At 47.2% G+C, this 25,885-nt stretch overlaps 1 protein-coding gene across 1 annotated transcript; it reads right to left on the bottom strand.

The window, feature by feature from the left end:
* Positions 1–2,241: 2,241 nt before the first annotated feature.
* Positions 2,242–25,885, bottom strand: PDILT (protein disulfide isomerase like, testis expressed). Its single transcript, XM_062180465.1, has 11 exons — positions 25,684–25,885; positions 23,230–23,436; positions 17,906–18,039; positions 16,411–16,548; positions 13,665–13,775; positions 13,455–13,580; positions 10,399–10,596; positions 8,332–8,452; positions 5,292–5,470; positions 3,872–3,964; positions 2,242–2,506 (listed from the first exon to the last, which is right to left on the bottom strand). Exons 1-11 carry the CDS (start codon positions 25,883–25,885, stop codon positions 2,273–2,275), a joined length of 1,743 nt encoding a protein of 580 aa, XP_062036449.1. The 3' UTR covers positions 2,242–2,272.

The following is a 25,885-nucleotide window of genomic DNA, read 5'->3' as shown; positions in this document are numbered from 1 at the left end:
GAAAATTCATCAAACTGTATACCAACGGTTAAAATGAGAGCTCTCTCTGTCTGTGTGAGAAGGGGCAAAAAAAATGAACCCAGAGAGAAGACTCCCAGTAAAGAGGTATGGCCTGGCCCACCCACCCGACTGCCTTCCCCGGTGTGAACCTCCACCTCCCGAGGCTCCGGTTCCAAGAGGGGGACCTGCAGGAGGCACACGCGTCCTCTGACTCATACTCAGCCTGTCAGGGGCTCTGTTCCACGTGATTTAGTCTCAGCAGGCCCTGTGGACCTCTCCTTCAACCGGACCACATGGCCTTCGGGGGAGGCTCGCGCCGTGTCCTGAATACTAACACCTGCTCCTGTTGGGGCGTCTGGCTCTGGCAAGTTCCAGGGCCCCAGGCTGTTCCCTGCTTCATCTGGCTGTGGACAGTCCAGGTTGGGGCGGGGCGGGGGAGAGGGGGAGGCATGGTGTGTGGGAACTGGCTCCAGGGATTTGTTGAACATGACAGGTGGGAAGCGGAAAGACCTGGGTGGTGTGTGGCCCTCAGTCCCTGCAATAAGACCCCTCTCCTTCTCTCCAGAGAAGTAGCCTTGCTGCCCGGCTGAGGTGCAAGGTACAAATCAGGGGTGTGAGTGTGAGGTAGGCTGAATAAAGACCCACAACTATGTCCACCTGGAACCTGTGAATGTTGCCTCACATGGCAAAGGGGGCTATGTAGGTGTCATCAAGCTAAGGGCTTGATGTGCTACCTGTGCTGGCTGGATGCAATCACCAGGGTGCTTCTGGGAGTAAGCAGTCACAGGAAGTGGGAAATGTGAGGATCAAACAAAAAGCCGAAGTGATTCCATGACAGAACCACAGGCCAAGGAGTATAGGCAGCCCCCAGAAACTAGCAAAGAGGAGGAAAGGGATTCTTCCAGAAGGGACCAAACCTGACAACACCTTGACTTTAGCTCAGCAAAACTGACTTCTGATTGCTGGCCTCCAAAACTCTAAGAGAATAAATGTGTGTTATTTTGAGCCATTAAGTTTGTGTTCATTTGTCAGAGCATCAACGGGAAATGAACAGAAAGTCCCATGTGTGTCAGGGGCCATTGACAGCGCTTCTCCATGTGGGAATGACTGTGACATCATAAATCTCTGAAGGGTAGGGTGCTGTCAGATGTGGAATTTTCCACTTGATCCACAGACATTTACTAAGCATCACACACGTGCAAAGAAGAGTTCTAGACATTGAGAATACAGCAAGGAAGAAAACAGAAATGGCCACTCTCATGGGGATTTCACGCAACATGCACAGAATGATGAAATAGTAAGATCCTTCGAAATACTAAAATCCAGAAGGTCTCTCCGAGAATAGTTGAGATTTGAACAATGAAAAGGACACGGCTGCACAAAGATCTGGGGAAGGCATTTAGAGGAATAACCACAGGTGTGGGGAGAAAGTAAGCTGGTTGTTCCGAGAATAGACCGGAAGTGATACTGGAGTCTAGACAGCAAAAGGGAGGGAGGGAGGGAGGGAGGAGAAGAGACCCCCAGGCCTGGACCTTTCAGGACCTTGGAGGCATGGGACGCTGACTGGATTTTATTCCAAGAGCAGAAAAAACACCAACACAGGATTAAAATGAGGTAGAGTTGCAAGTACTCATGGCTATGGGTTTTTAAAAGATCATCCCAGATGTTCTGTGAATAGAGTACCGGGGTGGCGAGAGTCTAGAGAGGCTGCAAAGAGATCAATTATAAGACTTGTGCAGCTGAGGAGTGGTGGGCCATTTGGTGGAGAGGGGCTGCAGTGGGTGGAGTCACTGGGATGGAAGTGGGTAGAGTCACAGATCCGTAAATCATTTTTATGATAGAGGAAGGAAAGAAGAGAGTTACTTGCTGAGATGTAAAAGTAGTCTGGCGGTAGGTATGGGGCAGATCTCTTTTCTTGCTGTGCCAAAATGCACCTTAAACAAGTCAATCCGCCTCGTTGGAAAGTTTTAGCCAAACTCTAGCATTCCCAACTTGGTTAGGAGGTGGCAGCACAGTGGTTCAGTGCACAGCCCCTGCAGTGAGAGTGCCTGGGATCTAAACTATGGCCTCCAGCCATGCTGTGGGATAAATGCCACTAAGGACACACAACCCTCCTAAGGCATCACCAATTGGGAAACAGAGGGAACGACTCAACCAGGCTCAAGGACTTTCAGGGTTTTTATTATCCAACCCCCTCCCACCCCAGCACAACGGTATATAGTTTATTGGAGAAGATATACTCTGGGTACCTTCCTCCCTAGCTTCGGAGAAGCTAAAGTTCTTCCTTGACTGCCGGTTTCTTCTCTTGGCTTGGAGGTCCCTCTGGCACGGCGACTTCCTCCTCTACCTCAGTTGTTTCCTTCTGCCCAGCTGGCTCTTCCAGCGTAGTCATGTTCTGCAGCTCACGCAATTGCTGCTCCGGCAACTCTGCCTCCACCAAAGGCACCCCCACCTCCTTAGCCAATGCCTCCTCTTCTATCACTTCATTCTGATCAACAGGCAACAGCTAGAAAAGTAAACGTGGGAAGAAGAGAAGGAAGGAAGAGATAAGGAGTCTAATACATGAATAATAAATAAAGGAGACAAAATATGTGATAACTGTGATTGTCATTGTCAAGGCCTTTTTCTACTTTTTCTCTCTGGTGCCCAGAGAGAACCAACCAGTCTGTTTTTCAAATAAGTTAAAATTTCTTTTTTTTTTTTTTAATTATTTTTGACAGGCAGAGTGGACAGTGAGAGAGAGACAGAGAGAAAGGTCTTCCTTTTGCCGTTGGTTCACCCTCCAATGGCCGCCGCGGTAGCGCGCTGCGGCCGGCACACCGCGCTGTTCCGATGGCAGGAGCCAGGTGCTTATCCTGGTCTCCCATGGGGTGCAGAGCCCAAGCACTTGGGCCATCCTCCACTGCACTCCCTGGCCACAGCAGAGAGCTGGCCTGGAAGAGGGGCAACCGGGACAGGATCGGTGCCCCGACCGGGACTAGAACCTGGTGTGCCGGCGCCACAAGGTGGAGGATTAGCCTGTTGAGCAAATAAGTTAAAATTTCTAAAAATCCATTTGGCTTGGGTGGTGAAGTGCCAAAGTGTGGATTGGCCCTTCTAAGAGGAAGAAATCACCCTTTTCCTACTCTAAATCCACAGACATGGCTGTCTCCCTCCCAGCCGCACAACTGGGCAGGGAACCCAGGCTTAGCTACTGAGACCTGTGTGCAGGACATGTGCTTAGACTACTAAGAAGTAGGTGCTTTTTTCTCAGTTGGGAAGATGTTACTTCGGAGCTATGGGGGTAAACTTTATCTGTATGGGGGTAAGTAACTACTGTAACTCCTAGGGAATGATGCCAACAGGGAAGGAAACTTAGATGGGTAGATACAAAGTTGGCCAGAGCTCCTGGATCCACTAGTGCTCTGCTATTCTACCAATTAAGAGGGATCAGTTCCCATTACTTATGCCCACTGAAGAGTAGTATCTAATAGTTGCAATACAGGGTCCTAAGCAATACAAATGCACCTTCCAGCAGATGGCAGCACCGAGGCGTGGCTAGGGGAAAATGGAGACTGGCTTCACCCATCAGTAGGACAATGGAATCAGTAGGACAGTGGAATCTCGCCGAGACCTCTGGTTTCTACATCAGGGAAGCAGCCTTCGCAGCTGTGCCCCTTCAGAGGCTGTGCCCTTCCCAACGTGTCTACCATTTCTGCCTCCTTGTGGTGAGTGCACTTGAGACAGCAATGGCCAGTAAGAGCACCCAAACTGGACCGGCAAGCTCTAGAAAGCATGAGATGCTGGAACTCTTGGCTCTCTCTGTTCTAGTCCACTGAGTTCCTGGTCATTCTGTCTGAGACAGAATAATCCCGGGGCTGCTGGCTCTTACCTCCTCCACTTCCTCTTCAGCCCTGGTCTTCACTTGGCTTTCCAGGAAGGCAGAAAAGCCTTTCATGGTGTGTTCTCCATCATACTTAACAGCCTAGGAAGAAAGTGGAACGGGGTCAGGACAAGAGCCTTCTCCTGCCAGACACTTGTGAATGGCTGCATTGGGAAACTGAGCATCAAATTCCCAGCAACCTGGGTCTATTGAGAAGATTCCTTCACCTCTCTGAGCCTCCACTGCCATGGCTCTAGGAGAAGGATAATAAAAATTCCTTCATTGTATGGCTGGAATGTAGCATGCATGATGGAGTCACACTACCAAGCCCTTGTCCCCAGTTGCATTACTTAGCAGTGGGGTGCAGCTGCTTTACTTTTCTGATACTGTTTCCCCACTTCTGACATGGAGACAACAGTATCTCATCGTGTTTCCAGGACTGACTTATTATCCGCAGAGCATTTAAAACGTGGCTCACAGCAAGTACTATATGCATTTGCGATTATTTTCATATAATGACTAGAAGAATAGCTGTAATCTCGCCCAGCATCTTGCACAGGCTCAGCGTTTCCATCACCACTCGTTCCCTTTCCTACTTTAGTCTTTTGGAAGGATACGAGGCTGCTTCCTGCCCAGGGGTTATCTAAACTCCTTTTCAGGTAACTTAAGGACAATGACTCAGCTTCATCCTCCCAGTCCAGCCTCATTTTCCGATGCACCAGGAGAATGGCGTCTCCCTTGCAGTGCTTGGGTCATCCCTCTACCCACCCTTCTGCCATCTGACTGAAGTCCCAGCACCACAGAGTCCCCTGTCTGCAGGAAGACCCCCATCTATATCTGTCCTCTGGAACCTGCCTTTTCCCAATGACAGCTGCATTCAGAGGGGGACTTACCCAGGATGACGGCTCCCCACACTCGGTGCAGGGACCCGGATCACACTTCCTTGACTGACACTCTTCATATGGCAAAGTATTCCATCATTGCTGCTGGTGGTTGATGACTACCATCCCAGTGTGTGACAACACCCTTTGTCTCTCTTACACATCCATCTGCCTTCTAAAATGCCCTACCCACAACATACATGTGGAAATTTCCCCAACCTTGTTCCATAGCATCCCTACCCTTATTCCATGAGTATGGAGCTTAATGCCAGTCCTAGAGGAAACCATTGAACCCATTTCTGACCTTTCAAAACACCCACATCCACTTGGCCACAGTGATTGGGTGAATGATGAGCAAGGGTACCCAATTATAGAAATCTTAGAACTTTGGTGGAAGCTGGTTGAAAAATACCTTTGGACTTGAATACGAGAGGATAACAGGGTTGGGATTGAGAATGAAACTGGTTTGACTGAAGGTAGGGAGAAATTGAGTCCCTGATGATAACACAACAGCAGGTTCAGCTATGTACCCCCCAGGAGCTGCTCACCTGTTCAGAGTCAGTAGGGAAAAGCCGGAAGAATGGGTACCGGTCCATGGGCGTCAGCTGAATGTCGTTGGCTGTGATGTCGAGCTTGGCAATGGTGATTGTGGAGTGGTTTTGATATTTGATGCCGAGCTCCTCCAGCAGGGGAAACAGCGCCCTACACTTCTCCGACCAGGGGGCGTCTGCAGGAAAAAGACCATTGCTCAGGCCCATGCTAATACCACGGGCTACTCACGGCACTGTTGCTTGGCAGGCTGCACCCCATCTTTCTTTTAATCATACGTTATTTTGACATTTCAGCCATAGTACCTTATCATTATTAAATACACTTTTTTAACTTGGCCTGGGTCCCCTGACACTCAGCCACTAACACTTTTAGGATGTTAACATTTTCTTCTATTAGTCATTCCCTTCTTTGAACATAGTGTTCCACTTTAGTTGAAGAAAACCATAAAAAAAGTATGATAAATGGATTCTTCATGTTCTGCCAAAAACCGTGCGTGTGTATGCATGTGTGTTACTCACAGGGGTGTTCCACCAAAGGTTAAAGCTACTCACTCAAGGTCAGAGGAAGGGTGATTTGCTTTGACTTGTGACCACTGTACTACCAATACAATACAATAAATGTAACTTCAGAAAGATCACAAAAAAACAGAATCAAAAGAACCAAAAGGCAGATTTGCTTTGGTGTGGGGTTGGGTGTTTGGCCTGGTGGGTAGGCCATTGATCAGGATACCTACTCCCATTCATTACAGAGTGCCTGAGTTCCATGCTCACCTCAGATTCCTGACTTCAGCTTCTTGCTGGTGTGGACCCAAGGAGTTTGCACCTGCCACCCACACGGGATACTTGCACTGAGTTCCCAGCTCCCAGCTTCAGACCCCAAGGCTGTTGTGAGCATTCTGGATGTGGGCCAGCAGGCAGGAGCGCTCTGTCTGTCTCTCTCTCTCCTCCTCTGTCTCTCAAATAAATACATATTTTTAAAATGTTAAAGAGAAGTTTACTTTGCGGGCTGGCACTGTGGTGTAGCAAGTAAAGCTGCCACTTGCAGTGCCTGCGTCCCATTTGGGCATTGGTTCCAGTCCTGGCTGCTCCACTTCCAATCTAACTCTCTGCTATGGCCTGAGAAAGCAGTAGAAGATGGCCCAGGTCCTTCAGCCCCTGTACCTGTGTGGGAGACCCAGAAAAAGCTCCTGACTTTGGATCAACCCAGCTTGGGCTGTTGCAGCTATCTGGGGAGTGAACCAGTGAATGGAAGACCTCTCTCTCTGCCTTTGCCTCTCTTAAACAAACAAATCAATCAAAGGAGTTTATTTTGGTACAAGTTTGAAATCCATGCATATGAGGGGTCTTCCAAAGTTCTTGAAAAATGCATACCATGAAAAACTGTAAATAGATCTCAGCCTTTTCTTACCAAAATAAACATCTTTTAACCTGTGGAGGAGAACACACCCAGAAGTGAAAAGGTGAGCTCAAGAAATGTGACAAGTTCAAGTACCCCTAGATAGGGGATGCCTGACTTCCTTGCAGAAAGTTCTTTGAGATCTGAGTCTGTCCCAGGCACTTGGCCTTCTGGAGAGAAACCAGAGATGAGCTCCAAATCACACCTTGTTGGCTCACCCTTCCATTAAGCTCAGAGCCCCATGTTTCTTTCTCAGAGAGGAATGGCCTCCGAGGCCCGCAACACTCTGCCTTTGGATGATCATGTCGCACTTAAAGACCGAGGGCTTCTTGGCCAAACCTGCTGCCAGCACCCTCGGCAGCCCTCCTGGAGCCCAGCAGGCCCTTGGTATGAGCAGGGGCGGGTGCATAGGGGGACATAATGGCAGCAGCCCCAGGGGGCCCATCTGACAGCCCTGCTTCCAAGAAAATGAGGTTGCATTTGCCTTTCTCAGGACCACAGAGGCATTCTCAGAACTCTGGTGTCAGGGGAGTACAGAAAGGCCACTCCAGGTCTCTCATTCAGGGCCAGCAGATTGCAGTGATTCAGCCAACACCTCGTTCTGTGGACAAAAGTCCATTTCTGTAAGATTTTCAAAGACCCACATGATGCAATCCAGTGATAGCACAGAGCTCGCTTTGAACTTTTGCCTTGCAGTAACTGTGTGACCCCAGGTAAGGTAAATGACCTCTCTGAGGCTGGTTTCCCTAATCTGTATCATGGCGAGAGCCGCTTATAACTTCCTCCTGGGCTTGTTACACAACTCAAGACAGCAGGTGCATAAACAGCAAACTCATGCCTGGCTCATCAAAAGTACTCATGAAAAGGCAGCTCTGCCTGATAAAATCAGAGTGATCTGAAGTACTGTTCTGTCTCCTTCCTCTGTCTCAGGGTGAGCGAGAATGCCTCTGGCCTTGGCTCTCACACATAAATCAGAAACAGTGGGAAAGGGGCAATAATACTTAGGTGAGCTCTGACAATAATTACAATGTTAGTAATAATAGCAGCAATAAGCGTTGTCATTTATCAAGTGCTTATAATATACCAGACACTGTGCTAGGTCCCTGACATGAAGGATTTGAGTCCCCACCTCATATGGGCTGTTGCTAAGTCACAACACTCGGAAGCAGCTACAAATGAAGGTGCAATAGTCATACTGCCAGGTTCAAACCCCAGTTTGGCACCTTTGGGCTGTGTATTCCTGGGAAGGTTTTCTTCAGCTCCTTGATACTCTATTTAGTCATCTCTCAAGTGGGAGCAATAAGAATGTTGTGAGAATTACATGAGATAAGGTAGTAGTGGCTCAGATGAAGCCTAACATGATGCAGCATCTGATCAAACATTATTAATCAATAACCAGATTATTGTTAGAAATAGAGATAGGCCCTGATTGTATGAAAGACATTCTGTATATTCCAAGAGTTAGATTTCCGGGGACAGAGTTATAAGGCATCTTGGTCTGATCTCTTCAGGTGTGTGAAGACCAGTTTTGCATGGTGCATTGATGGGTTTTGGAGATTACAGTGACCAGGAATTCACAAGCAACTCTTGCAAAGTAGTGTTGGAGCCCACAGCCTCCTGTTACCTCCATGAGGTACTTACAGAACATCACAAACACGTCCCTTTCCTTGTCAAAGACGACCAAGTTGAAGTTCTTCCCCACGAGCTGCTTAACTGGCCCTTGGTCCCAGTATTTTGGAATCTCTTCACTGGATAGATGTTTCTAGGAAGAAAATTCGAGAGTTCTAATAGCTGGCAGAAATGGGTTCAAATTTGGGATGTTCCATTCTGACGGGAAGAAATGACAGGTTTCCTCTTGTTCATCCACAAGAGCCTTGGGGCAGAGTTTGAAATGCTGAGAAACATGGGCTCTATGGCAACTTTGGATGGGCTAGGGCAGGGTGGGATCAGAGGGCTAAGGTGGAGACCATGGTTCCTGGGATTCTCAGATGAGAGTGGGATTCATGTCATTAGCATCTTAATTATTTTTTTTTAATGCTGCCTCCAATTAATCTGGGAATCAAGACCAAGGTCACTTCTATGACCTATAAAATCTTTAATACACTCTAGTTCCTTTCAGTCTTCCCATACCCATTCCCATCCTACCACTTCCTTCCTTCAGCCACACACCAGTCTTCAGTTTACCCAAAGAGCTAAAATCCCTCCCTGCTGGGGCCTTTGTTTATGCAGACCTCTCTGCCTAGAAGGTCTCCCCCACTCCTGATTCTTATTCTCCCTTCTTTCTCTGGTGAAGGACACTCATCTTGTGCCTAAGAAAACAACAGCCTGTGTTTGAGAAGGCTGCAGGGAATACTGTGTTGCATGGGTCTGATGCTGTGGCACAGCAGGTTAAAGCCCTGACCTGAAGCACTGGCATCCCATATGGGTGCTGGTCCTAGTCCCGGCTGCTCCTCTTCTGATCCAGCTCTCTGCTATGGCTGGGAAAGTGGCAGAAGATGGCTCAAGTCCTTGGGCCCCTGCACCCACTTGGGAGACCTGGCAGAAGCTCCTGGCTCCTGACTTCGAATCAGCTCAGCTCCGGCCGTTGTGGCCATCTGGGGAGTGAACCAGTGGATGGAAGACCTCTTTCTCTGTCTCTACCTCTCTCCATAACTCTTCCAAATAAATAAAATAAATCTTAAAAAAAAATACTGTGTTTCTGGGAATGGACAGAAGGCAATAGAAGCACTTGGAGGTAAGGGGATCTCAGATTGTGGCTTGCCTGGAGAGTCTCTACCTACTCCTGTTGTCCCAGGATACTTTTAAAGAATGTCCCATTTTTTTCTTCTTTTATTTATTTGACAGGTAGAGTTACAGACAGTTGAGAGACAGAGAGAAAGGTCTTCCTTCTGTTGGTTCACTCCCCAAATGGCTGCTATGGCCCGCGCTGCGCTGATCCGAAGCCAGGAGCCAGGTGCTTCTTCCTGGTCTCCCATGCAGGTGCAGGGGCCCAAGCACTTGGGCCATCCTCCACTGCCCTCCCAGGCCACAGCAGAGAGCTGGACTGGAAGAGGAGCAGCCGGGACTAGAACCTGGCGCCCATACAGAATACCAGCGCCACAGGTGGAGGATTAACCAAGTGAGCCACGGCGCCGGCCCCAAGAATGTCCCCTTTTCCTTCCCAAATCATTCTAGTTTGGAAAATGAAAAACGTGTTCCACTTACTCATCAGGGTAGCTGAGGCTACAGCAGGAGCTGACCAGTGTGTGATGATGTGTTGTGTGGTTATCTTTCTTGAGCCTCTCCTTACTCACCCCACTCACCCAAATGTCCCTAAAGCCTTTGAGGCTAAATCCTGTCTTGTGTTCTACTCCTTCCTCCTCCCTAATGCAGGTACCTATCTACCCTTGGACAAGCAGATCTTTCACATCAGAGGCTTAAAAGAGCCTTCTTTCAAAGGATAAATTAGCTCTCCTGAGAGCCTGCATTTCAGTTGGAAATTCTTGCAAATACCTGTATTTTGCAACTAAAGAATTAATGGCAGAATTAGAGGCCCAGAATGGGTAAAAAATTGGATTGATTTGAGATGAGGAAATGGAGGGAATCCCTCATGCTAAAACACGAAGCTAAACTTTGTTCTGCCTCTCCATTCAGGTGGCCAAAGCCAAAAATTCTAAGAAAGTGATGCTACTGAGGTTCGGAATCAAACTTGTCCAAGAACAAACTCACCTTGGCATTTTTGTTCAGGAAGTTGCGGCCAAATTTCTTGAGGTTTTGGTAGGTTATGTCATCCGAAGGCATTTTGTATCTGGCATCCGAGCTTAAGTTGAGGATGTGAACACACGGGATATTGACTTCTGAGAGCTGGAAGTACTCTAACACACGTCTGTTTCTACGTTCATCAGCATCCACAAAGATGAAAAGGATCTGCCAGATCAAACAAAATCTTTATCTCTCCGGATTCTTTACCAAGGGGGAGAAACTGCTGGGAAGCTGAGGGCTGACAGAATGCAAAGGGCAGGTCTATGGAGCACTTCTGAAACAAAGATCGAATAAAAACTGCTTTCCTTTGGGCAGGTGCACACCTGTCCCCAAATACAAAGTCAGGCTGCAGCCACCAGCCAGGATTCCTCATCCTTGTGACATGAACCATCAGTACAACTCGAGGACCTCAGAGGGTCCTGAACGTTCACCTGTGCCTCAGATCTGTAAAAGGGTGACTGTAAAAGCAACCTTGTGGGGTTGCTGTGAGAATTAGATAAGACAGGGCATGTAAAAGCTTAGCTCAGTTTCTGACTGGTAGGAAACATTCAACACGTGCCAATGCTTCCTACCCTTCAAAATGATTCCATCAAGGAAATTCATGACTCTGCTCACTCCTTCAGTCAACAAGTACTCATGGAGTGCCTGCCACGTGTTAGCCATTTTACTAAGCACTGGGGATACAACACTGCCCAAAGCACACAAATTCCATGCCACACTGAGTTTATTATTCTAGTAGAAAAAGCAGACAACAAACAAGTAAATAAGCTAATAAATTCATATGGCAGTGAGTGCCAGTTGGACAATAAGACAAGGTGATGTAACAGAGAGTAATGCACAGAGAAGGAGAGGGGAGGGGCTCAAAATTACATTGAGGGGTCAGGAGGAGAATCTGAGGAGGTGACGTTTTGCTGGGACCTGGGTGATGAGGTCACAAGTCAAGGAGCCATGATCCAGGCAGTAGAAGCTGTCCATGCAAAGGCGTGGTGGGGGTGGGGGTGGGAGGCCAAACAGAAAGAGCTTAGAATGTTCTACGAATAAAGGCCAGTGTGCGTACTGGGAGGTTGGAGACTACGACAGTGAGGTCCAAGTCCAGCAAGGGGCTTGGGTTCAGTGTGAACACAATGGAAGGTCACTGGAGGAAAGCAAGCCAGAGAAGGACGCGATGCTGATTTAGAAATGTCAATCTGATGGCAGCAAGAGCGGAAGAAGGCAGAGGAGGCGGAGGCCACTGGAGACACCTGGTGTCACGTTCTTGCAGGTCATTCTTTCATCAACAGATAAAGGCCCCACAAAGTGCTCCTGCAGGTGCCAGGGAGACTGAAAAATGAGGTGGTCCCATTAAACCATCTTTGTAGGCTTTCGAGAAATATCTGGCTCTCTCTGACCTGCTGTGCCCTGGAGCACAGAAGTGAACAAGAAAAGCTATGGGGTGTATCCTACTGGAACAGTATCAGTCCAGCTGTTTTTATCTTTGGCGCTAAAATGGATCATAATCAATAAAGGGAAGCATTGAGAAGCTCACACATTAGAGGAAACAGGATTTTAACCTCATCTCTCAGTCAATGCCAGAATAAATTCCAGCTAAATCAAAGCATTAAAAAAAAACCTGGAAGGAAATATGGTTACATATTGACTACTATACCATAGGAGAAATGGAGAGAAAGCAGCCAGATTGAAATTGATTTAATTATATCCAAAATATTAAAGTGTAAAGTTGAAAAAAAAACCAGACAATATATTTACAAGAGGTATTTCTGTGGTTTGGAAGCATCTTCTTGGAAAGTAATGTGTTTGGAATGCCACATAGACACGAAATATGTTCATTTTTGAGTGGCTTTACCCTATGTTTCTTTTAGGGTTCAAAGTTTCTAATTGTTTTTGTTTAATTTCAGAATAATTTTCTTCAAAAGACAAAAACCTGTCATTATTATATTTCTCATAAAAATAAAGGAAAATGGGTATATAGTCTCTATGGCCCAGTTGGTGGTAACTGCATTAAAGATTGGTAGAACTTAGGAAAAACCATTTTATTTCTAATGACAGCAATGGCAACTTCAATAAGAAGAGGCAAAGTTTACTGTACTTTTGCTCATGGCCACATTAGAGGTTTTCTAATTCTTACTATAACTCTCTGTTTTGCACACGAAGAGATAGGATTAGATTAAGAAGTTCACCAAGATAACACAGCTTGTAAGAGGCAGAGAATTCAAAGTCAGGTCTCTGCCATGGCGAAGCCCAGAAACTGGGGCAGGTGTTTGGCCCAGTGGTTGAGATGCCTGCACTCCATATCAGAGTGCGTGGGGCCCCATCTGGGCTCTGACTCCTGAGAGGCAGCAGGTGATGGCTCAAATGACTGAGTTCCTGTTCTGCGTGAGGGGGGCGTGGATTAAGTTCCTGGTTTCCAGGTTTGACCCCAGCCCACCCTCAGCTGCTGCAGGCATTTGAGTCAATCAACAGGTGGAAGTGCTCTCCCTTTCTCTCTCCTCCACACTCCCTGTTCCTCATACAATTTTTTTTTAAATAACTTTCTTTAAAAGACCACAGTCTCATCAATTACTTGCCAGACAATCCACGCTGGAGCACATTTTTGGGCTCCTCCATGACCTCAAGCAGGCGTGACCTTTCCTGCCCTAACTTCCAAGCCAAAGGCAACCACACTGCACTCACCCACGGGGAGTGGAGCAAGAGCCATCAGAGAAGCAGCAAAACCATCTCGTTCCCACAGCAGGCGTATTAAAAAAGAAAGAAGGATCACAGGTTTGGCAGAGAGAGAGAGAGAGAGAGAGAGAGAGAGAGAGAGAGAGAGAGAGAGAGAGAGAGAGATTGTGCAGAAAGAATAGAGGAATCTGATTTAAAATTAAGTAGTAAATAATATGGCCATGGTATGCAAATTAGGAACTTGGTATGCAAATATTTCCTAACTTCATTTATAATAAGCAGGACAGGCAAATGGCCTCAGAGTCTGCAAGACTTGGTTTCCCACCCAGGAGCCCCAAAGAACAACGGCGTGTTCTACAAACCTTGTTTTGGAACTCCTTTGATGCCAGTTTATAGTGCTGGATGATGAGACCAAATGACTCAGCACTTTTGGAGGCAAAGAGCAGCATGTGATTCAGGATGTGCAATTCATAAATCAAGTCCTTATTCTGAAATGGCAAGGAAGACTCGTCATTTTAGATACACACAGCTGTCCCAGCTCCCCTCTCCAAGGGGATCCCTGGCTCACTGACCTCCGTGTTGTATTCAATCACCAAATCTGTAAGGTGCTGTTTGATGACTTGATTGAGGTCATATTTGTTGGTACTATCATTAATAAGCTCTTGGCGGTTCACGACTTTCCCCTTGGACATAAGAAGAGAAAAACTGGAGGGAGGTAGCTTCCATTACACAGGCACTTAACAAATATGCATAGCACAGTTTTCCCACTGGATAAAAGAATAACACTGAGGAATGGTGGCAGGTGTAATCCATAACCCAGGTACTTAATAAATACAAACAGCCGGACAGATTAACCTATGGGTAGAATGTGGCTATGAAAATCTAGATCTACAATGACAAGGAGTACAACTGACAGCCTAAGCTGTTGTGTTCTGAACTCCCTCAAAAATATGTGTGCTGGGCCCGAGCTGTCAGTCAATGGCTCAGGGTGGTATTCAGGGGAGTCCATGCTTGGGAGGTAGGGACTTGGATAAGTTTCTTAGAACTCCATTGCAGTCAAAGCCACCTCCACCAACCTGCCTTCCTTCCAAAGAGTCTGACCTTCATCAGGCCCTGGTGGCTCTCAAGTTCTCCCCTGGATTCCTGTTTTCCTGCTGAGGCATTTTTCCTAAGACATATTTTGCATTTCTAGTCTTGCTTGCCAATGGCCTCTCAGGAGGAACTGAGCTAGTACAAGGAATGATGTCGTTCTCTGTGCACAGGATCAAAGTCGGTGGGGAAAGAGAAACAAGTGACCATCACCTATTTCCTCTTCCTTCTCCTGCACTTCATTTCCACTAAGCCCACCCTGGCACAAACCTGCACTCCTTCAGGGGTCTTCTATGGCCTTCCAACCTCTGCCCTTGCCCCCTTCCAGTCCACCCTCCTCACGTCAGTCAGAGTGACAGCGTTGGAGCCGAAATATGATCATGTCTTTTTGCATTTTCTTGCTTCAACACTTCTTAGCCCTAGTTGTTCTCTGGATAAATACCCAACAATGATCTAGTAATAGTTTTAACTGAAGAGCTTTGTTACGCCATGGTTCTAGGCATGTTCTATGCACTGGTTTATGCCTCAGCACGTCTCACTGAGCTTTATATTATTATTTTCTTCATTTTTCAAATAAACTTATCTTAGAGAAGTGAAGTAACTTGCCCAAGGTTAGCCAGGATTGCAACCCAGGCAATGACTCTAGTGCTCACAGTCCTACCCACTGGAAAGCACAAAACCTCTCTCAGATATGTTTTTCAAGTCTGCTATTGAGATTTTGATTTTGCCATGGGGTTTATTCAGCAGAAATTCTAAATTTTTACTTGGAATTTAATTTGGTGTAAAGGAATTTAATTTGGTGTAAAAGAACTTAATTTGGTGTATGGATCCGGCTTCAGGTTTTCTTCCATGTGGCTACACAATTGTCTCAACACTACTCACTCAGTAACACATATTTTCTCCACTCATCTAAACTACCACCTTTCTCATATACTAAATTTCCACTTGTATTTGGCTCTATTTCTGGACTCTATGCAGGCCCATTTGAAAATACAAATCAGATTGTTTTATTGCTTAAGACCTTTCAATGATTTCCATGGGTCCAAGAAAAACAAAAAGTGACTCAGAACCTTCTCTGAAAGTCAGGCACACCTGGGCGTCATTGCACCTGCCTCACGTGTGGCCTTGTGTGAGGAACCTAACCTCTATCAGCATTCTCTGTAAGTAGTATGGCTATTGTAAATGTTTGGCTTTGTGTGGAAGAGAAGGAAGGCATGTTCCAAGACCAGATCACCAGATTCAGGGTGGTACTACGCAATAGAATTTTCTGTGATGAAGGAAATACTCTACAAATCTGTGATGTCAAATAGTATAGTTTCTAGTCTACAGTCACATGTGACTAATGCTGCCATATTGGACAGCTCAGGTCTAGATCCCAAAGAGGGAAGGAAAGGTGGTATTCCATGAACTGAGACCTGAAAGGTCCCAGGGGCCTCATTAAGGTTTGAGTGTTGAGGAGGCCCTTAGTGAGATTCAGAGAGCAGGGGAGAGGTGATGGTCAGCTATGGTAAGTGAGTTCCAGAAAGCTGGTTTTGTAGAGGACAAGAGCGGATCAGTAGGATCACCTATGGGAGATGAAAGTCACTTGATTCAGAATGTATTAGTAGACATAAGGAGAAGTGGATAGATCCAAGGGATACTTTGGGTATGAAATCAATAGGACTGGTGTGACTGATTGGCTAGTATCAATAGGGAAGAGGTAAGAATTATACTGATGCCTGAGCTTTCTGTTTGCTTAACTGGATGGGATAGATGGTGGCACAATTTACTGAGACAGAGAAAACACATAAGGGGCCTTGGAGAGGAGATCATGACTTTGGCCTCAGCCACACTAAGACATCTGGTGCTGGGCCCCAAGAAGTGGAGAGTGGAGAGGTCTCTGGACATGGGTATCTATAAGTCAGTGTCTAGGTGCTGGGCCCCAAGGAGTGATGTCTCTGGAGATGGGTATCCACAAGTCTCAGTGTCTAGATGGTGATTGCTGGTGCAGGGCAGAATGGGGAAGCATGGGGCTGGGAGCCTTGACGAATGACAATCACTGGTTAAGGAAAGAAGAATGGCAGTGGCTTAAAGAGCCAGAGAAGCACCAGGACACTGTGATTTCAGATGCCAGCACTACAGCCCAAAGCCGCTTAGCTCACAGGTGAGGGAACTTTGCACCTAAAGCTCCTGCATTTTCCCCTACATTGAACCAGATGCGCCCTCCCTACAACAGACACCAAATGCTACCTTTTTGAACACAAGGACACTGTCCAGGATGACGTGGAAGCGCCCAAGGGCATTCTTGATTTTTATCACCCCGAAAGTCAGCTCTGGGAAGTCTTTGATCACATCGTAGAACAGCTCTGCTACCTCTTCTTCCAAATCCTGTTTGGGACAAGATGTTTGGTAGAGTTGTGTAGAAAACCAAAAACCAAGAAGAAAAAAAAAAAAATGGAAAGATGGAAATGGGGGCCAATTGCTCTCTTCACTTTCCAAGTTCTGAGGTTTTGCTAAGTAACCTAAATTTTCACACATGGATATTTCATACCCAAAACTCTTCTCTGACTGTGACTAAAGCCATAAAGGCAAATCCTCTGAAATTAATGGAGAAAATTGATAAGCTTGGCTTTTCCCAATGATCAGAGTATAGGTTGTTCTAATTTGGGGATTGAGCGTTTTTAGCATTTATTCCTTAACTGCCTTCAGAAGAGGGGGCTGATTTGACCACAGGTAACTAAATGTGAACATTATATTAAGATGTGGCTATAGTTTCAGCCTTCATCCTTTAGCTTGAAAGAAAATTGGGACTAAAAATACTCTCAAAAAAGGGGGACAATGGGGCAGAGCAGGCAGGAGTTTGGCCTATCAGTTAAGACACCACTTAAGATGGTTTTGTCTCACACCAAGTCCCTGGGTTTGATTCCTAGATCAGGCTCCTGACTCTTGGTTCCTGCTGATGCAGATCCTGGGATAAGGTGGGGATGGCTCCTGTAATTGAGTTCCTGCCACCCATGTGGAAGACCTGCATTGAGTTCCCACATCCTGCTGTTAGCCCCCCAGCCCAGTCTCAGCTACTGTGGGCATTTGGGTAGTGAACAAGCAGACGGGAGCTGTCTCTCTCTGTCTCTCAGCCTCTCAAATAAATAAATATAATAAATAATAAAGAAACGGGGGCCACATACTCCCCCCATGTGGAAATATGATGTAAAAATTCTGGTTTTCACTGGGGAAAGGAGTGTCATCAGTTTACAGTAAGTGAATTAAGATACATGAGAATTTTTTCTAAAAGTAATTTGCAAATACACAAAATGAAATCAATAAAAAGTTATCATTAGACAACTAGGAGTGTGGAACTCAATGTGAGTCTCTTGTGTGAAAGTCAGGGCCCCTAAGTACTTGAGCCATCACCTTCTGTCCCCAGGGTATGCATTAGCACAGATCTAGAATCAGAAACACAGCCAGAACTCAACCCTAGGTAGCCTGAGATGGCATACAGGCGTTCCAAGCAACATCTTAACTGCTGCACCAAACGCCCTCCCTCCTCTCTCTTCATTTCTGTCCATCTTTCTAGATAGCTTCTCCGATCACTTCAGTTTCCATTTCAACTGTGGGGCTCTCCAAGAAAACCAAATTACTGGGTATGAGAGCGCCCCAGAGGGGAAGTCTTTTTCCCTACACCTCCTCCCAAGCCCAGTACTTCTCAGCAGTCCAAAAGCTTCCTCCCGCCTCCTGACCCCAGTACCTCAAAGAAGCCGATGATAACCAAGGGTCTGGAGCTCACAAAATCTGCCACCTGCTGGCTGTTGTTGAACAAAAATGCTTTCTGGCTAATCTGTCTTCTCAACCAAACGACCAAGGCAGTCGATTCAGCCACTCCTGGAGAGAGATACAGTGAAATGGATCCCAAAGAAGCTTCCTGCTGAACTGGAGCAAGGTCTGTCTTCGCCAAGTTTCACGAATAGAAGCACAGAAGCACCTTGTCTTGAGCTCCTGTTCTTGAGGATCAAGTTCAGTTCCTCCATTCCCTTCCCCCTCAAGTTCCAAGGTGTGAACATTAACAGCAGCTAACTGGCCTTGGCTACTAAACAAAGGCCAGACCCTCTGCTGAGTGTTTTACAAGTGTTAAGTCTTCACAACAATCCTATAGGACAGATAGCCTTACTCTCCGCATTTTGCAGGTGAAGAAACCAAAATTCAACTTGTAGTCAGCCAACAAATGAACCTAAGGTCGGATCCAGGAGGAAATATTCCAGGCTCTTTTTCTCATGCACCCTCCAAGGTGATGGAAAGATGCATTATTTAAAATACATAAATAAAAATAAATAATACCAGCTAGCTATGCAACCTTGGGAAAAATTTCATGCTCCCTCTGTGCCTCCAGTTCCTCAGCTGAGACTCGAATGCCCTCTAAGGTCATAGAATCCTGACTTCCACTTCTCAGCTATCCTATAGGAGGTTCCAAGTACTCAGAAGTCTTCATCTCCCAAATTAGGACACGTACACCATGTCTGGGAAAATAGAACAGTGCACTGCAATGCACACAAGGCTATATACAGATGGGCATGTGCTATCCTAGGATCATCAGTTTCACATGACAGAGAGTAATTCAAAATATGATTTTTATTAATGTCTGCTATAGGATAGAATGGAACATTTTAAGTGAGTTATTGAGATAAAGCAGTGTTTGTTGCAAGGAACTTTGGTCTTTATCCACAGAGCTTTTCACTCACTCACTCTTTATTCCTTCTCTCATTCAGTCATTTGACAAACACTGAGGACTGTGTGCCTGTTATGTTATCCAGTGCCATATGTGGTCTTGAGGTTATGATGGTGAGGGGAATCAAATGCCTTACCACTGCCACTGTTGTGCAGCTCTCATTCTGTTAGAGGATAGTCAGTGAATAACTACACAAACCGGTATAAGATCACGCCCAGAGGAAGTGTTCAGAAGGAAAGCTCTAAGAGCCTGTGAAGTCAAGGAGGTCTCCCTGGAGCAAACCATGTATGATCCGAAAACTTAAGGATGCATAGGACTTAACCAGGGCCAGAGGGGCAAAGAAAAGGCTTCACAACAGCAAGCAGCCTGGACAAAGGCCCTAAGCAGGACAAACTGCTTCATGCACTTGATGGATGCACTCTGGATTGCTAAATCAACTGCAGAGGACTTGACTTTCAGCATCTTTGATTACATTTCCAAGTAAGTGCATTTCTACACAGAAAGGTACACGCATTACAATGCATAGTTTGATGATTTTTCACAAATGAACACTCGTGTGTGACTGCCACTGAGATCAAGATTTAGAGCACCAGCAGCCCTGCAGGAGTCCCTGTGTGCCCCCTTCGCAGTCCCCTCCCTCCTCCCTCAAGGGTAATCACTGTTCTAGCTCCAAAGGGCGGGCGTGAGCCTGCCTGTGCCTGGACTTCACACAGTGTGTGCCTTCGGGGCTGGCTTTGCTTTGTTCAATGGATTCATCCTTGCTGCCACACACTCAGTGGTCTATGCCCATGGCTGCGTAGTGTCCCACTGTGTGCCATCCCACAGTCCATTGATCTGTTCCCTGCTCATGGGCATTGCTTTGTTTCCAGTTTGGGGATACTGGGAATAAACACTGGGGTGGGTCCCTAGGGGCATGCTGTATGTGCAGCTGAACGGAATATGACATGTTCAACAGGTGCCATGTTCAACAGAAAAGGCCATTTTAAGAGCCACGACTGCGTCAGGTCAACAGAAGTTCCCATGAGGATGATGTGGTGGCTTCAAGAGATGGGGGGTGGGGGAGTGGGGCTGAGCCATCCTCAGAACTTTGCCCCCATTCCCTGCCATTACCCCTCCTTCTGAGGTTTCAGCCCTCAAGTTTGCTAGATTTTGTTTCCACAGTGGTCCTACTCATCTTTCAGGAAAAAATAGGCACACATAAAAAAAAAAAAATAGGAAGTTTTTTGGCAAAATTTTGCTGTAAGTACCCTAGAAAGAATTGCTTTAAAAACTCTGAAAATATACTAAAAATAAATTTAAAAGGTGACCAAAAGCCCTCCAGAGGAGTTGAAATTTCAGGTCATCAGAGTCATTGTGCCAACCTCACTTTGTGTCACCCTCACCCTTTAGCCTCGTCCTCCCTTGAGTCGTCTCCTCGCACACCAGGCTCTGGTCCCAGCCGGGCCCCTCCACCCGCCCGTCTCTTGCCTCCAATCTCTAAGTGTGGCTGCTTATCCTTGTCTCAGTTTGGTCTTCTCCACAACCCCCCAACTGTCCAGTCATTCTTGGTCTTATGACAGACACTTTCTGCTTCCTTTGCTGAGTCTAGCACTTTCTGAAATTATTGATTATTTTTTCTAATGCATTCCATGTGTGCCCCATAGCTCCTATAATTCCTGTCACATACTTAGTACTCAAGAAATCGCTGTAGGATGAATGAATGCAGTACATGAATCACTAAGGAACTTGATCTTGGGCCATCTTCTATGGGATATGTGACTTGCCTGGGCCCCTCTGCACCCTATTGGACTGAGGTAGCTATGAACTTGTCAAACACTTTAATATAGGAACTTGCAGCTTGGGCACTGCCCTCCTTGGGCACTGTGCCTCCTCTGGCACTGGCTCTGAGCCAGAGGACACGGTGACAATTGAGGTATGAATGCTCGGTCAATCATTGACTGGGGCCAGCACTCTGCTGAATATTTCCAAGCACAAGCTGTGAATGCATCATTAATAGAGGCCCTGGAGGCAACGTGAGTCTCCTCCCTCCAGGGAAATGGTCAAGGCCAAGTCTCCCACCACCAATCCTTGGAGATTAGAGGTGAATGCGGACTTGGAGCTTTGACCCAGCAAGGGTAAATCTCACCTGCCTTTCCATAAAAGTCATATTGCAGATATTAAAGCACTGTCTCCTGTCTTAGCTCAGACTCCTGTTTTGAAAATAGGAAATTGGCAGCTGGGGTCTGAAAGGCTTGCTCAAATTCCCATAGCCAGAGCTTCTCCTAAAATCCAGACATCCTGTGTCCCAACCCAGACTCCATCCCAGCACCCCACTGCCTCACTGAGGACAAGGGGGGATGGGCAAGCCCGGTGGAAATGGGAGTCAGCTCCTTGCTCCATGCCTTCTGTGGCAGACCCTTGAAATTCCATCCCATTCAAATGTAAAAGCTAAGAACCTAATTGTTCCAGGCCTTAGATTAGAGTTTGGTACTCACAATATACACATCTGCCATTTACTGAGATTATACCATAATGTAGAGCAGGGTTCAACAAACTGTAATTGGTAGGCCATATCTGGCCCTCTGTTTGATGTTATGAATAAAGTTTTATTAAACACTGCCATGCCCATGTGTTGGCATATGGCTTCTTTCACAATGAATCAATAGTATTGAGCAGTTATGACAATTATCGTCTTTCCCATTAGGCCAAAATATGTTCATCATGTGGCCCTCTACAGAAAATGTTGCTGACTCTACCACCTATTAGCTGGGGAACTCAGAGGAAGCTGCTCCACTTTTTTGTCCCTCAGTTTCTCTACTTGAAGAAGTATGCACTGAACTGAGTGCTGAACATTTTTACAAAGGCCCAGTACCATGCCTGGGACATAGTCAGTGCTGCAGGTGCAGGTCAGGCCCTGCACCTCGCAAACACTCTTGCATCGTCCCAGCAACCCTAGGAGGTGGTTGTGTCCACCATCCCCATTTTACAGATGAAGAAACTGAGGGTCAGCAAGAGGGAGCAGTTGTTCCTCCCGCAGAGACTGAGGATTTAGATCCAGAAGGGTTGGTTGCCAATTCCAGTAGTCCCCTTAGAGGGCCCAGGAATGGAAGTGAGGTCAGCCCCTGGCCCTGATTGAGTCAGCTGGGATCCGCCCTGCAGGAGGGAAGCAAGCCAGCACCAGAGCTGCTTCCCGAGCAGACTGCATGTGGGTGAAGTGGCTTTGGGCTTCTCCCGTTTGCAGCCCTCCCCCGTGCTGGCACATCACAGAGGATTCAAAGGGCCCATGGGAAGCAGCAGTCTCTGGCACTTCCCTCGCTCTGCTGCCCTCCCTCCTCTCAGCCAGCCCTCAGCCTGCTGGGAGCCACAACTCACTCTGTCTCTTACGTAAGTGCTGTACATTTCTTCCCCAGCATGTCCTAGCCAAGACAAGCCTGCATCTCCTATGCCCCCTTGTGTACATTCTGAAAACCGCAAGGCATAGCCTGTCGGTCCTGCTTGTGGTGACACCCCCAAGCCCAATTGTCCCTGCAACAATCTTCAACCTGGCTTGTTGGAAGCCAGCTATATGCCAGACCCCATGATCCACAGCCTCAGTGTCCTGAAAATCATTCAACACATATATGATGGGAACATTCTACTAGCACTGTAGAGGCCGTGCTGTTCCCTTCCGTGTCTATCAGTTTTATTACACCCATGCATCCATCCAAAATTAGGACCTGCTATATGCTACACTGAGACATATAATTCTCCAAATCTCGATATTAAGACAAAGCTTGACAGGTCATAGGTTTGCAATAATTGGGTGTTGAATAAATGAATGATAGAAGTTAAAGCGTCTGGTAGACACCTCATGCCAACCCAGTCTTCCTTCTGGCTAACTGCTACTTCTCTGTCCTGGGACTCTGTCAACTTCATTTTAAAGTAGAAGACTGGGAGAAGAGCCGGTGGATGTAGAAGCCATGGACCCCAGCCTCCCACCTCTTGGTTTCTCTGGGCCCCATTAGCTGAGATGCAAGCTGTGGTAGAAGCAGCTACGTGTTCACCAAAATTCTCCTATGGACACAAAGTAAAACCATCTTTCTTGGCCCTTCTTGCACTTGGGTAGAAGTGATGGTTACCACTTTAGGTCAGGTCAAATCCATGAATGTCACTCATGGCAAACTTCTGCCTTCTCATGCCAGCTACTGGCCAGAGACCAAGAAAAGGACAAGTAGCGCATGAAATGACCCTAGAGATGAGTGCGGCCACGGCAGGAAGGAGCCTGGGTCCCCATGAGGCCAAGTGGAGCAGAGCCTCCCCCCCTTCACCTTCTGGCTGCCATGCTGGTTTGACATGAACTTGCGATAAACGTGGCGCACAGACACCCTTACCTTTACAGCGGATGGGCTCCGACCTGTTGCCCTCAAAAAACAGCTTCAGGGACGGCCCCTTCTTAACACCAAACTCCTGCTGAAGCTCCTTTTCTACGGTGATGTCCACTTTGCCAAAGCCAACCCCGTTCTTGCCTTTGCCCATGATGTCCACAGCTTTGCCCAGCTCCTCAGCCAAGTTCCTGGACTGCTTTGAGGATGGGTTATCTGAAAGAGGCAGTGTGGAGACACAACTTGGGAGAGCCTCTGCCCAGCCCCACGCTACCCCCATCTCCTTAGGTTACTTCTTTATCTGACCTGATAGCTCCTGGGCCGTGTGCTCAGTTGCCAATGAATAAATGAGATGTGGGGATGTAACAAAACATCATGAAAGCAGACCGTTTGGGAGACAACATCAGGGGATTTTGGGTCACTGACACTGGAAACAATTCAACTTAATCACTCTAATCTCCATTTTTCTCATGGGAAAAATAATAGCAGCTACTTCATGGAGCTGCCAAAGTGAAATGAGAGATTTCAAAGATTTTAGTTTATTTGTTTGAAAAGCAGAAGGTCAGAGCGAAAGAGCAAGCTTCCATCTGCTGGTTCAATCTGCAAATGCCTGCAACAGCCAGGACTAGGCCAGGCCAAAGCCAGGAGCTGGGAACTCAGGTGGGTGGAGGAACTCAAGTACTTGAGCCATCACCGGCTGCTTCCCAGGGAGTGTACTAGCGGAAGCTGGAATCAAGAGCAGAGCCAGAACTTGAACCTGGGCCCACCAACATGGGATGCGGGTGTTGCAACCAGCACCTCAACTACTATACCAAACACCTACCCACAAAATCAAATGTACTGGGGCTGGTGCTGTGGTGCAGTACATTAGTCCTCTACCTGAGGCACCTGCATCCCATATGGGCACCGGTTCTAGTCCCAGCTACTCCTCTTCTGATCCAGCTCCTGGCTATGACCTTCCACTGCTAGTGGAAGATGGCCCAAGCACTTGGGCCCCTGTACCCATGTGGGAGAGCAGAAGAAGCTCCTGGCTTCGGATCAGCACAGCTCTGGCCATTTTGGCCATTTGAGGAGTGAAACAACAAATGGAAGACTTCTCTCTCTGTCTCCCCCTCTCACTGCTTGTAACTCTGTCTCTCAAATAAATAAATAAAATCTTTCAAAAAATGAAATTTATTGAGCCTCAGTTATATAATGCTTATTAATTTTTAAGAGCTTCGTATGTTTCAAGTCATTTACATCTCCCAGTGACCCCACGGGATAGGTATTATTATTATCTCTTCAATTTTATAGGTGGGGAAAATGAGGCACAACAAAATTAACTACATGCCCAAGGCCGTATGACAGTGGGAGCTATGCTAGAATCTGAACCCATTCATTCTGGACGCAGAGTTCCTGCTCCCTGACCTCCGCTGTACACACAGAACACTTAGCATGTGGTCAGTACAAAACCCATTACTATTACAAAATTTCTGTGAATAGAAACTGGGGGAGAGAGGGAAAGATGGAGAATGAGAGAGGCTTCATGAGTGCCATCTGGTGGAATGTTCTGGAGCTAACAGGCCAAAGTGGGGCCCTGCAGTTGCAGGGGACTCTGGCACAGAAGGAAAGCCAGGTGTGTTTGTGTTGGGGGGGTGGGTTACGACGCTCCCTGACCCTTTCTGAGCCCACTCCAAGGACATGACACTCTCAGGAAAGAGATCTGATGCTCTGGTCTCCTTGCTTTTCACGGTGGGGTGCAAGTGGGAAGGGAGGAGCAGGAGGCATCCCCTTTTCTAGAAACAGTCTTTGAGAACAGGCATACAATCTTGGCAATGGGAGAGGCCATTCCAGCCTAAACAGCGGGGCACTAAAAGGCACCCTGGTTTGTCTTTCTCCCCTCGGGGAACCTTGTGAGATGGCAGGCCCACGCCTGCAGCAGGTGGACCAAGCCAAGGCAGGGACCATTTATTCCCTCTCGTGCAGGAACACCTGCTGTGCTTTGTCCATCACAACCCAGAAGGCCAGGCCCTGGGACACCTGGGCACAGCCTGCACCTGCCAGTGGTCACACGTGCTCCCATGATGGAACCCAAATGCAAGCGATCGTATTCATTAAACTCCCCATCAGCAGACACCTCCCTCACAGTTCAATGCTTCTCCACCCCGTGCTTTATCGCCCTGCCTTCATCACCCCCCATCTAGCATCACCAGCAGGCTCCGGCCTACTGTTGGCTGCTCTGGCCCAGCGTCCTTGTGGATTTCAGCCACACTTAAAGGATCCTGGCTCCTTTCCTTCAATGGGACAGAGAAGCTACACACAAACCCAAGGCTAAAGCGACATCATGGTATAGCTTGCAATTTGCTTAACCTCTCTGAGCCTCCATAGTCTCATCTGGAATTTGGGGGTGACGTTACACATTCACAGGGACAAGGCGGCGGGCCTCAGCCCACTCATCACTCCCCACCCGAGAGAGACACTCACGGAAGAGCACCATGAGGAAGCGAGTCTGGTTCAACATCTGAGCCAAGCCTGCAGGCGTTAACACCATCAGGTTGCCTTCCTCCAGGATGTGCAAGGGCTTAGTTATGTTGATGCTGGAGAAATCGGACTCCTCCTCCAATGAGCTGTGGACAGCAGAGACACAAGAGGCCACCAACAGAACGGGCATCCAGAGTTGCTCCAT

The sequence above is a fragment of the Lepus europaeus genome, chromosome 21, assembly GCF_033115175.1.
Source record: "Lepus europaeus isolate LE1 chromosome 21, mLepTim1.pri, whole genome shotgun sequence".
Lineage (NCBI taxonomy): Eukaryota > Metazoa > Chordata > Mammalia > Lagomorpha > Leporidae > Lepus > Lepus europaeus.
The sequence above is the reverse complement of the archived record's forward strand: the minus strand, read 5'-3'. Positions and strand labels throughout refer to the sequence as shown.

Excerpts from the sequence above, each read along its gene's own strand:
- PDILT (XM_062180465.1), bottom strand. The coding sequence starts at position 25,885 with ATGGAGCAACTCTGGATGCCCGTTCTGTTGGTGGCCTCTTGTGTCTCT. Across the intron at positions 18,040-23,229 it reads GGAGCCCATCCGCTGTAAAG|GAGTGGCTGAATCGACTGCC; the intron begins GTAAGGGTGTCT and ends ATCTCTCTCCAG. Across the intron at positions 2,507-3,871 it reads CTGAAGAGGAAGTGGAGGAG|CTGTTGCCTGTTGATCAGAA; the intron begins GTAAGAGCCAGC and ends TTACTTTTCTAG.